This window comes from Hipposideros armiger, unplaced genomic scaffold (assembly GCF_001890085.2).
Source record: "Hipposideros armiger isolate ML-2016 unplaced genomic scaffold, ASM189008v1 scaffold_125, whole genome shotgun sequence".
Taxonomy (NCBI): Eukaryota; Metazoa; Chordata; class Mammalia; order Chiroptera; family Hipposideridae; genus Hipposideros; species Hipposideros armiger.
Window position 1 is genome coordinate 1966686 of NW_017731475.1, and position 13171 is coordinate 1979856.

At 33.6% G+C, this 13171-nt stretch overlaps 1 protein-coding gene across 5 annotated transcripts in view; it reads right to left on the bottom strand.

The window, feature by feature from the left end:
• The window catches only part of TFG (trafficking from ER to golgi regulator), a 44075-nt gene that overhangs the window by 21523 nt on the left and 9381 nt on the right, over positions 1-13171 (bottom strand). For all 5 annotated transcript variants that reach the window (XM_019648370.1, XM_019648373.1, XM_019648371.1 and 2 more), the window contains exons 4-5: positions 6248-6394; positions 2552-2719 (exon numbers count right to left, since the gene is read on the bottom strand). In XM_019648370.1, coding sequence (XP_019503915.1) covers positions 2552-2719; positions 6248-6394 — 315 coding nt within the window. The remainder of the gene's footprint in view (positions 1-2551; positions 2720-6247; positions 6395-13171) is intronic.

Consider the following 13171-nt stretch of genomic DNA (forward strand, 5'->3'; position numbering starts at 1 on the left):
GGGATAACAGCAGTGTAATGCAAGAGAAACAGGTGATTACCAGAGTAAAATGGACGACTGCTCCTATATACCACCATTGCACCGACATTTATACACATGTAAACTCATGCACATATCCCTCCTACAAAAGACACTATTATTCTTCCTTACATGTAACCTATTAATTAATGTAGCTCATCCTATCTTTGTAATACTTCATTGCTCCTTCCCATATCCATATTCACTACTGTAGCTGAGATTTTCACATCATACCTACATAACTACAAGGTATCCTGGCACTTCCTATGTGTACAGGTTTTCTTCTCCCAGTCAAAATACAAAGCTATCAGAAAATGGTCTTCAAATAATGTGAATTGTATTAATCACATAATTCAGGTCTGGTATATACTATATTCTAATAAAAAACTTTAAGCCTGATCTCATATACAACTATTTACTTCTCTATATGGCATTCTTGAAGTCTTAAATATTAAGCCATAATATTAATTCGTATTTTAGTTGCTCTAAAAAATGCATTTTTCGGCTATTATCACTTGTCTGATGTCTTCTTTTGCCAAGGACATACGTCATATATAAATATGTGTCTCTTCTTTTTGGAATTTCACACAATTCACTTTAGTGAATAATCCCATAAAAGTACTAAAGAAAAAGAAAATAGACAGAATCCTATATTTCCAGTTACTGATAACAGCAAAGTAAACTGGTTAGATAAACCCTCCCACAGGTAACAACTAAAAACCTGAACAAAACAGAATAAAACAACTATTTAAAACCACTGGAAGTCAACCAAACATTGGCAGAAATCAGAAGAGTTTGCCCCAATGGAATTAAAATGGGTAGGAATTGCAAGCCTTGACCTCTGCAGCTCCAACAACAGTCCTAACTTCATGGCTGCCCAAGCAGCTGGAAATTTGAGGGGGAAATCTCTGAAGTAAGAGAGCCACCAAAGGAGTGAGATTTAAAGTCTGAGTATAAGCCCAGCCTCAAGTCCCGCAGATGATATGTAGTTAGGAGTGGGGAGGGGAACACCCAAGAGGGCTCAGGAAAAAAGCATCCCCCAGAGCTAAAACAACTTAGCGAAAAAATCAGCTGCTATACTCCACAGGAAGAAAGAATGAGTACCGTATTTTGCCATGCATAATGCGTACTTTTTTGCCCAAATTTGTGATGGAAAAGTAAGGATGCGCATTACACATGGGTAGTATATAAATGTTTTTAATTCTTTTATTTATCCTTATGAAAGTGTAACTCTAGAAATCAATAACGATATCCATACGTAAACTAATACCCTGGAATACGATAATCAGTTTTGTTGAACTTATGACCAACTTGCAACACTGAAAGTTCTTGGTCTTCTATGATGTACAAATATTGTAAATTTGTTACCAGTACATAAAATTTCTTGTACCTTGTATCTGTTCTTGTGTTTTGTAATTATTTGTTACATAAAATTTCTTGTACATATGTTAAAAAAATAAATGCTAAAATTCCTTTGTAATACAAAAAACAAATATCTAAATGTAAACAAATAAAAATTTGAATTAAAAAAACAAAAATGAAAGATTTTTTCCCCCTGAAAGTTTGGGCCAAAAACATGGATGCACATTATGCATGGCAAAATACCGTAGTTTGAGTCCATACAAGTTAACTCTCTACTAGCAACATTTCAAAGCAGCTATTATAAATATTTATAAAGAATTAAACAAAAATGCATTCAATGAATTAAAAGGAAATAGTCTTAATGAGTATAAAGGTAAGCAATCAACAGGGAAAAAAAAAAACTATAAAAAGAACCAAATGAAAATTCTAGAGCTGAAAGCACAATAAAAATTCACTAGAAAGGTTCCATAGCAGATTGGAAATGGCCAAAAGAATCAGTGAACTTGAAGAGAGTTCAACAGAAAGCATCGAAGCATCTGAAGAAGAGAAAAGAGAGTGAAGAAAAATGAACCTCAGAGACCCATGGGGCAATATTAAGCTCTCCACTGTATGTGTAATTAGAACCCAAAAGAGAGAAAGAAGCACAAAAAATGCTGAAGAAATGATGAAAAAATAAAAAAGAAGAAATCACAGTATAGGTACTGTTTTAAGTTTAAAAACATTCACATAAAAGCACTCTCTACACCAAAGCAATTTAACCAGAAATCTACATTTAAATTTCTCTAATTTAAGATCAGAGGAGAAACTAAGTCAACAAATATAATTTCTGTCCTAAAACAAATACAAAATATTAAAAAACATTTCAGATTTTTTTTTTAAGTAAACTTTGATTTCTACTTTGGATAAAATTTACCTGAACCAAACAGTGGTTATTCTATAAAGAGGAGGGTTCTATTGACTGGAAGAGGTCATGAAAAGCTTTCTGGGGTGCTAGAAATCATCTGTGTCTGTATCTAGCTGGTGTTTTATATAAATGTATACATATGCAAAATTTATTAAACTGAACCCTTAAGATTTGTGTACCTCACTAAATCCAAGTCCCTTCTATTTAAAGAAGAAAAGGGAGGGAAGGAAGAAGAGACAGAATGAAAGATGGGAGGGACTAACTTACCTGAAACCTGATCATCTGTTAAGCCAAATGCTGACATGACATTTTTATTGATTTCATCTTGGTTTTTTAAAGGATCAAAAGCTGACATACTTGCTGCCATAACCTGAGTAGACTGTTTTCCCGAAGAATCAGAAGCAGCAGGCTTTTCTTCCCTGCCATCCACAGTATCTATAAGAGGAAAAAACAAAAATTTGTTTCCATTTTACCTGTACTCAGTAAGGGCTAACAAATACAAGACAGGGAAAATATATTATGTACATATAGTCTGGAATGTTAAAAGTGTCTCTGAATGCAGGATTATAGAGCATTTTACTTCTTTATACTTGTTTATATTTTTATCTTTAAAATTAGGTCAAAAAGAAATATAAAACAAATAGTAGCTTTTTAAAAGAAATTATATCAACCTCCTCCCCTAATTGTTAAATGAGAAAAAAAATACAACCTCCTTAACAAACAGACAGAAACATTTTCCCCTTTTTCCTTTTTATTTTGGAGCCCCAAGACCTATATTCTAGTATCAGATACATACTGGGTACTAATGCTACTTTATTTTGTAAAAGGATAAGAAGCTTAAGTAAAGTTATGTTATTAATTTTTATGTTTTATTTTTTACTTGTTTATTGGTCTGCGATTAAATTACATGGAAATCTCAAACCAACCAATACATCAAACACTTTTAACTTGTTATGTCTTCCTTTAAAATACTTATTACTGATTAAATTATGCATTTACATCCTTACAGATGAAATGTGTCTGGGATTTGTTCAAAATAATGTGGAAGGTGTAGAAATGTGTGGGAGTTTAGATGACATGATGCTGACTATGACTTGATAATTGTTGAAGTTGGGTGGATTAATGGGATTCATTACAGAATTGTCTAATTTTGTATATGTTTAAATTTTCTATAATAAAACATTTTTAAAAATAGAAAAATAACATTTTAAACACTATGAGCAGGATAAATTTAAAATCATGTTTTTCTTCTAAGGATACTAAGGTACTTGTTAGGCATTTATACTATTACCTCGTGAAAGACAAGGGGTTCAAGATTAATCTACATTTTACAAATAGCAACCTGAGGCCAAGAGGATATCAAAAACAAAATAAACAAGTGAAAAATACAGTGCTTACCATTTACTCAATTAATAGACATCATCAATATTTTTGTTACCAAGTAAATGTACATCAGTTATTAGATCACCTCTGTGATCAAGACAAAATTTATCTTGTGAAAAAATGTAATTACTAAGTGGAATATAAGCACACATGGGCTTACAGCTCTCATTCACCCCTATCATTCCACTGGTTACAGTAGTATTTCCTAAATTTCTTGAAGAACACTCCTATAATATTCCTTTAAAATAAGTCTACCAGATGCCCATCAGTGTCACCAATTTTCTTCCTCTAATTCCAAGGCTACACCCCAAGAGCATATCACACCAATCTTAGAAATTATTCCCCCTCACACTACTACCTTCCATTACTTATGCATCCTTCACTTACTGCAAGCTAAATCCATCAGGAAACACAGTATATGTATACTAGCCTACTAGCTGCTCCATTAGTTGCTAAAGCTATGCAACAGGTCGAGGTAGTATCTAAGAGAGCCTACACATCATTTGCCTCAAAGAGGAAACAAACATCAAAGAACCACTGCAGAGATAGCGCACTAAAGAACACAAGTAGCTGCGTATTTTTGGGTCAGGGCAAGCCACGTGGTTCTCAAGAGTATGACAGCTGACTGACAGTTTTGTGGACCAAACTTTCAGTTTATGATTAGCTTTTTTGGCTTGCTTTATGCTATTTTTGTTGAGAAGATTATTAAATCAGGATGTGTTTTAAGAGCTTACAAGCTTAGGAAAATTCCATACAAGGCAGGTAGTCAAAATGTAAGTAATCTTACTAAATACAGGAGCAGAAACAAAAAATAAATTACAACCCATCTCTAAAAATGAACCACTATATGTATTATTCATTAGATAACTCAGATAGGACACAATGACTATATTGCCTCACAAAGAAACAGTATGTGATATAATTTCCAAGATGCAAAGAAGCAGGCAAATTTAATATCTTTTAGAGGTGAGACGTTAACAAAACATGAAAACATGGAAATAAAGGACTTATAAAAAAGAAGTAATAGATATAGTGTCAAGAAATAAGTGAGAGGAGCCAGCCGAGTGGCTCAGTTGGTTAAGAGCTCGCTCAAGAGTGCAAGCTCTGAGCAGCAGGGTCGTCGGTTCAATTCCCGGCCCGAACTGAGCTGCTGCTGAGCTACCAACAGGTGGCAGTATGGTTCAGCTAAAAAAAAGAAAGAAGTGCGAACAAAAAGGTAGTTTCACCAAAACCAAAATGTTTATAATTCTATTCCTTAGAGCAGACATAGGCTACGGTAGGTCATTTCTGCACAGTACTGGCTATACTTGCTGAATTTTGATCTAGTTTTCATAATATTCTACAGATGCTTAAACCCCTGAAATCACATGCACATGTTATTATGTCAATATCTATGAATTCTTCTGGGTAAATGGTAAAAATTTTTAGATCCTTGACCTAAAATTGAAGCTTTTTGTTTGGAGAGATGGGGTCAGAAAAATCCATTTGCTTTGACCTGAAATATAAATGGTTTCATCATAAAGAGACTAAGAGAATCTCTATAGTATTTCAGCAAATCTCCATTATGTTCTGAAATACAGAGGTGGAACTAGAAATTACTAATCAATCACCAAATATTTACTAAGTATCTACCATTAACACAGTTTCACGTGTCTGAACGAAAAGAAGAAAAGGGAAACTATGGATAACACATCTTCATTTAAACTATAACTAAAAAAACCCAAAAATCCAAAATTTTAACGAAGCCAAAAAACAGAATATCTCAGAACCTAAGAGGATGCAAGGGATTACACATGCCACTTTTCCACAAAATCATTTGCTATTAAGTCCCTTGTACACAATCATCCAGACTCGGTAGTTTTAAGCACATAAACCTTACATGCAAACACAAAAGTTATTTTTTTAAAAAGTTTCTTTTTAAGTGTAACATCTAAAAATATTAAAAATTGAGGAAAGCAGTTTTTTTAAATCTACTTTCAAGCCATAATACATACTTAAATTTCAGCCTACATTTTAAAACATATTTAGTCCCATAACTACATGTAATTTCCAAATTTCTTGATAAATCTTGCTTCATCTGAATATAAATAGTACATGTCATCTGTAAAATGGAAAAAAAATAAATTTTTCTTTGCATATTATTAAAAATTGTGTTTAAGATAAACTTTATAACACAAGATTTGAATGTACTAATCTAAAATGATTTTTTAATTGAAACTACTTCATATACCAATTGAAATGAAATTATTTCAATTCCTAAGGTTAATTATTACACTGAAAATAATTAAGAGTCAAAGGGGTTTAAAAACTGACCTATGTCACAAACCCAGGAGTCTAAGACTAGATACAAAAAAATCATCTAGAGGGCACTTTAAAAATGGGATTCCCAGTCCCTGCCCTCCAGTAGGTCTACAAGACCCAAGAACTGGAATAATAAAATCTCCCACATATAAGTACTCACACAGGGGCAAGAATAAGGGTGACGCTGAGCGTGCCATCCTACTCCTACTGAAGAAGAGTTTAAAAAAAAAAAAAGCAAAAAGATATAAGAACAATAAATAAAATGGATTCACAGTCTACCATTTTCAGGAATATTGGTGGAAGGTCCAGGTTCTCCAGGTGGTTCCAAACTATCCAATAAGCGATTTACTTTATTTCGAAGTTCTATCAGTTCTCGGCGAAGGTATTTCACCTGACTTGATTCAAGGGGTCTTGGTTGGCCATTAACTAGAATAAAAGCATTAATTTGCATAAAATTAGGAAATGTTGTTGAATAAGTACATCAACAGAATAAAAATAAATATAATTTCTTTAAAAAGTGAAACAAAATCAAACAAGACACATATTGATATCATTTGAATGGTAACTCTTTTAAGTAAGAGTCTTTATTGCTAATAATTTACTTTTTGGAAAAAATAAATATCCATCAGTCTTTGTTGATGCCAGATCTATTGCTTATGACCACATTGGTGAAAAACTAAAACAAAACAAAAAATTTATTAGAAGAACTCAACTACATTAAAATAAATTAAAACCTACAGAAAGCTTTACTATATATTTAACAGAAATTATATACCTTCAAAAGACTATTTAAAAAAAGTTTATTTTAATGCACCCTATTCTTTAATATTCTTGAAATAACAAAGTGAACACCTTATTCTATACATAAATGTTAAAAGGTACAACATGACTGCATGGTTTGTTATCCCTCTTGCCTACTTTTAACCTAAAAAAAAAAAATAAAGCTACCTAAAGTAACGGTCCTAAAAAGTAACCTATTAAAAAAAATACGCAGAATTCATGAATCCATATCACCACTATCCTTAAAAGTAGTTACAGTTGACCGTTGAACAACATGAGTTTGAATTGTGCAGGTCCACTTATGCGTCAATTTTTTTCAATAAACAGTATAAGTATTTTCTCTTAAGATTTTAATAACATTTTATCTTCTCTAGATTATAAGGATACAGTATAAAATACATATAACACAAAATATGTGTTAATTATTTGTTATCTGTGAGGCTTCTGGTCAACAGTAGGCTATTAGTAGTTAAGGTTTTAGGGAGTCAAAAGTTATATGCAGGGCCAGCCGAGTGGCTCAGTTGGTTAAGAGCTTGCTCAAGAGTGCGAGCTCTGAGCAACAGGGTTGCCGGTTCGATTCCACATAGGCCAGTGAGCTGCGCCAGAGATGAGTGGCCGCTGAGCTGCCAACAGGTGGCAGGATGGCTCAGCTGGTGAGAGCACATGCTCCTAACAATAAGACTGCCTGTTCCATGGTGCCTACGCCCGCCCACAACTAAGACTGAACTTGGCACTTTGAGCTGAGTTGCCACCCAGATGGCTCAGTGGATAGAGTGCGCTCTTAACAATGAGGCTGCTGGTTCAACTCCTGCATGGGATGGTGGCTACACCCACCCACAACTAATTGAACACAGCAACCTTGAGCTGAGCAGCACGACTGGACTTGGAACTGAGCTTGCTGCGCCCTTCACAACTAAGATTGAAGGACAACAACTTGGTTGTTCCCCTTTCCCAATTCCCCAACACTGTTCCCCTCCTCCAATTCCCCAATAAAATCTTAAAAAAAAGAAGTTATATGCAAACTTTTGACTGGGGGGACAGGGACAGGGGTTGGTGCCCCTAATCCCTGCATCGTTCAAGGTCAACTGTACTTCCAAAAGCAGTATGTAAGCAACAAAAAGTCAGAGATTATTCAATAATCATTGTTGGGTTTTTTTTAAATGAAAGCAACATTACCTCATTTAATTACCTATTTTGTCCAAAATGACTTTCAGTTGACTTAGAAAAAACAAAATCCTTCATCTAGCAACAAAGACTGTCACCACTGAGGTTATTAAAAATAAATAAATAAATAAAATGTTGACACAAGGCTCTGAATGTAAACCTCAAGATAGGAGTTCAAAAATTAAACTAAAATACTTTATGCACTGCCAATATGCATATATACAAATCCCAAAGAACCATATTAGAAAAGAAAATCTATTTGAAAATAAAGTTTCAGGGAGATTCTTTGTTAAATGTTTCAAACATCAAGCCACCAATATAAGCTTTTAGAAGACAAACCACCAGTATTTTGCATACACCCTATACAGTTATGAGACAGTTCAATATAATCTCTTACCTATATCAATTAATTATTGGCTTTTATTGGGTATTACTGGTTTTTCTCTAATACCTGAAAAAGAGGAAAAAAAAAACAACCCAGCTCCTCACAGACAGGTCCTGGCCTGGTGCTGTTAGACAGGCCTTGGCTACACGCTGCCTGGCACTCACAGGTGGGTTGTGGTGTTCTCTTGTTAAACATGAACAATTTCAAATAAGCAGAATAGACCACTCTGTGACTATGATCAAAACAAAAGCAAAGCCACTCCAAAATCATGTGAGAACTCAGACAAAAACAATGACCAAACCACAAATATGACCAAACATCTCTGGCTGATATGACTGCTGCTGTTTTAACTGCAGCTTTAGCCTCAATTCATTCTCCCTACCTTCTGAATTAGTAAGATACCCAATCACAAGACCACCCCTAGCCCCACTTCCTGATAGCATCCAATCTAGAGCAAAGCCCCACTTCCTTGAACCTTACCCAAAATCACCTACCACAAGCCCAAGCCCTATTGAAATATCCTTTCTAACATACTTTCCCTGAGACACCAGTTGTTCTCTATGCTGTTCATTCTCCCTTGCTGCACTGTATTTGTAGTTATGCCTTTTCGTTTCTAATATTGCTTATTTGTGCCTTCTTTTTTCTTAATTAATCTTAACAGAGGTTTGCTAATAGTATCTTTTCAAAATGGTTGAGTATCTTTTCAAAATGGTTGATCCTATCAATTCCGACTTCTAGTTCATCTCTACTCTTCATTATATTTTTCCTTCTAAGTTATTTGGGCTTACTTTGTCCTTTTATATTTAAGGCTATCAATGTAAAATAAATGCAAATACACCAAACTTCGTTCAACTACAGCTGTGGTCCTAGTGGTCTTTGGCTGAAGCACATTGATCTATCTTACCACAACTTCTGAAAACCCAGCATCCATATCCCTAACATGACTATGATCTGAAGTCAACTACTTAGTGGTTTTAGTGCTATATAATACCTAATTAAAAGTTTTAATTCCCTGCTTTTTAACATGATTGGGGTATGAACGCTTTTTCTTTATAGAGAAGATGGTTCAGTTTTTCTCCCTTAACCTGTTATATGGTAAGTGGTATCAACAGATTTTCTCATTTAAACCAATCTTGTACTCCTGGAATGAACAATCTTGACAATGGTATATTTTAATATTCACTGCTGAATTTAAGTTGTTAATATCATTTAGTATTTTGTATCTCTGTTTAAACCTGAGATTGGTCTGTATTTTCCTTGGCTGGCTTTCATGTTAAGGTTATAGTAACCTCATAAAATGAGTTACCGTATAGTCCCCCTTTGCCTATTCTCTGGAATAGTTTATATAATTTGGGATCATCTGTACCGTAAATATTTGGTAGAATAATCGGTTTGAGTTCTTTAATGTTAATTGGGACAATCAAATTTGCTATTTTTGAAACAGTATATTAAATTCACCTAGGAAATTGTCCATGTCATCTGCGTTTTCAATGTCTTTTTTTAATTAAAATTTATGGTGTGACAATAGTAAAATAACATAGGTTTCAAGTGTACAATTCTGTAATACATCATTTATATATTCCATGGTGTTCACCACCCAGAGTCAGTTCTCCTCCCATCACCATATATCTGACTCCTGAGTTTTCAAATTTTAATATTCACAGTAGTCACAGTACAGGTATTTTAAGTTCTACTATATTTGTAGATATGCCCTTTTTCATTTCTAATATTGTTTACTGCGCCTTCTTTTGTCTTAACTAATCTTTATAAAGGTTTGTTAATTGCATCTTTTCAAAATTGTTGCTCCTATCATTTCCCTGGCTTCTAGTTCATTTCTGCTATTATTTTCTTCCGTTTAAGTAACTTGGGCTTACCTTGTCCTCTTGTATTAAGGCTATATAAAGATCCCTTGAAGTATATTTTTTTTAGCACACTCTAAAAATTTATTATGTAGAAGTCTTCACTATTTCAAACTCCCATTACGATTTCTTCTTTGATTTTATTTTTTTATTATTTAATTAATTTTTTATCTGGCCCAGCCTTCCTCCTGCCTGTAGCTAGGTAAGCAGCAGCTCAGCTCAGGCCGGGCATCGAACCGCTGTTGCTTAGAGCTTACACTCTTGAGCGAGGCTCTTAATCAACTGAGCCACTCGGCCAGCCCTGACTTACTTTAAAAGCTTATTTTTATCTTCAAAAGTATGGAAGTTTGGGTTATCATTTTTGTCCAATGGTTTCTAATAAACCAGAGAATATAATCTCTAGGACATCTCTGATATTTAATGACATTTGTTGAAAAAACCCAGTATACAGTCAACTTTTATAAATGACTAAATGTACTCAAAAGAACTGTATCCTTTCCTAACTGATAGATGCACAAGATCAAGCATGTATCTGTTTGGTTCAAATTTTCTCTATCCTTACTAGTTTTGAGTCTACTTAATCTATAAGTTTCTAAGAAGAGTATTAAAAGTTCTGTGATTATGAATTTATTTTTCCTTTTTCTGCTAACTTTTCCTCAGGGAATAACTAAGGCTATGATGCTAAGTGTTCAGAATTGTTAATGCCCAGTGAATTATTCTTTTTGTCATTATGAAGTCATTATTACTAATGAAGTAAAACTATTCTGGTAATATTACCAACTAGCTTTGAGTTTATCTATTGTTATCTGTTTCTAGCTCTTTACTTTCAAACTTTGCATAACAATCTTTCACTATAACTCTTATAATCAGCATGTAACTAGATTTTATTCTTAACTCCAATAAGAGTCTGATTTTTGACTTATGTTCAGTCCGTTTATGTGTACTGTGGTTAGTACTTTGTGTTTTCTATTTATCAAGCTTTCTCTCTGCTTTTTCTTTTTCCTCACTATAAGTATCCTTTGATTCTTTTCCCTCTACTGGCTACTTCTAGTCTTTCAATAATCACTCTTACATGCATACTTCAATTAAAAAATCCTCTTCCCAAACTACACGAGTCTTTGAAATACGTATTTTAATTCCTATCATCTCTTCCTGTCTTACATATAATTATTGCGTAGGTATTTTTGTCCCATCTTGTTTTTATATTCATAAAATTATGATTGTTTTTTAAAATCAGTGCTCATTTAAATTTACACACGTTAACCAGTTTATTTGTTCACAATTTCTTCTAGCTTCACCATTCTTCTGGATTCAAATTCCTTCTTGCTGAAAAATCATTTTTAAAAATTCTTTTAACAATGGTCCATGAATGGTAAATTCTCAGTCTTTGTTTGAAAATGTCTTTATTTCCTCTTATTTCTGAAGTTTAATGAACTACAAAATACTACTTTTCTACTTATTTTTCCTGAACAGTTTGAAGGTGTTATTCTATTTTCTTCTAGCTTCTATCATTACTATGAAGAAGTCTAACAGTCTAATTGCTTTGTAGGTCTTATTCTCTCAGGCTACTTTTAAGATTATCTCTTTTTGTCTTATATTATTTTCCAGTTTCATGACAAGTCCCGTGGAGACTTTTACTTATCCTATTCAGAACTCACTGTACCTCCTAAATCAAAGGGTTTAATCTTTTATATAGCTCTAAAAAATTCTTTAGCTATTATCTCCTCATATATTTCCACTTCGCCATTATCTCCTCCTTTATAGTCTTAACAGAAAACAGGCTGGACTTTCTCATTCTCAAATTCTCTCTCATATTATCCACCTCTGTGTTTTTGTGCTTTATTTTGTAATTTCTTTGCACTACCTTCCAGTTCACTAACTACCTCTCCAGCTATGACTAACCTGCTGTTCTACCTGCTCACTTTGTACTTAATTTCAATGATTATATTTTTCATTTCCAAAAGTTACCTGAAGTTCTGTTTAAAATGTTTCTTTTTTCATAGTGCTTTGTCCCTATATTCTTATTTCATGTCTAATAACTTTTAACACATATTTTATAATTATCACTTCTATCAACTGAAGTTCTTGGAAGTTTATGCCTACTATTAGTTGTATCCATTGTTTCTTGCTTACATGGATTGTTTCATGTGTCTTACAGTTTTGAACTCTTAGTTCATCAATAGCATTTTGTCTGTGAAAAGCCTAACCTGGATAAAGAACATACCCTTCCAGAGAGATTTTTGCCATTGTTTCTTGCTATTTTTTATGGTAGTATCTGGATTTGAGAGCTCCCAAACTGTTGCAGATAGTTTTAATGCAAACCCAAACAACCTAAAGGCCATGGTTATGAATCCTCAAGAGAGCCTTCGCAAACCCTTGACAGTCCAGAGTATGAAAGTTTCCTCTATCAATTCTTTGACTTTTCCTGTGTCAATGGAGAGATATTTTACTTCTGCAATATTCAATGTTCTTGAGAGTATAGCCTACTAAGGGTCTAGAAACCAAGGTCTATATCACACAGACACCAGATGCCAAGTCCTCAGATTACGTAAACTAAAACTTTCACCATCACCACCAAATCACCCCAAGTCTCAGCTTTTGTTATTTCAGGCCCTGGTTTTTAATTTCATCTATTTTTGTTCCCTGGACATTTCCTTTACTCTCCTGAGCAAGTTCAAGTACATCATTCAGAAAATATATTTGTATTAGTTTATCTAGCACATCCTCAGTGTTTCAGGCAGGAGGGCTTTCAGTTTACCTAATATGCCCAATAGTTGGCCAATAGTGGTAAGTACTTTAGATTCAATATTGTAAAAATATACCTGTTATTTAAAAAATCTTTAAACAGTTTTTGTTATTAGCATTTTAAAGTCTGATTCATATTCACCCTTCCTAGATGGAGATGAAATAGATACAAATTAAATCAATTGGGCATGATCATATTTCATGGAGCTGTAAGGTTCAGTGCCATGTAAATTTTTTAAATGCTAAACAAAACATTCAGGAGTAAAGTTC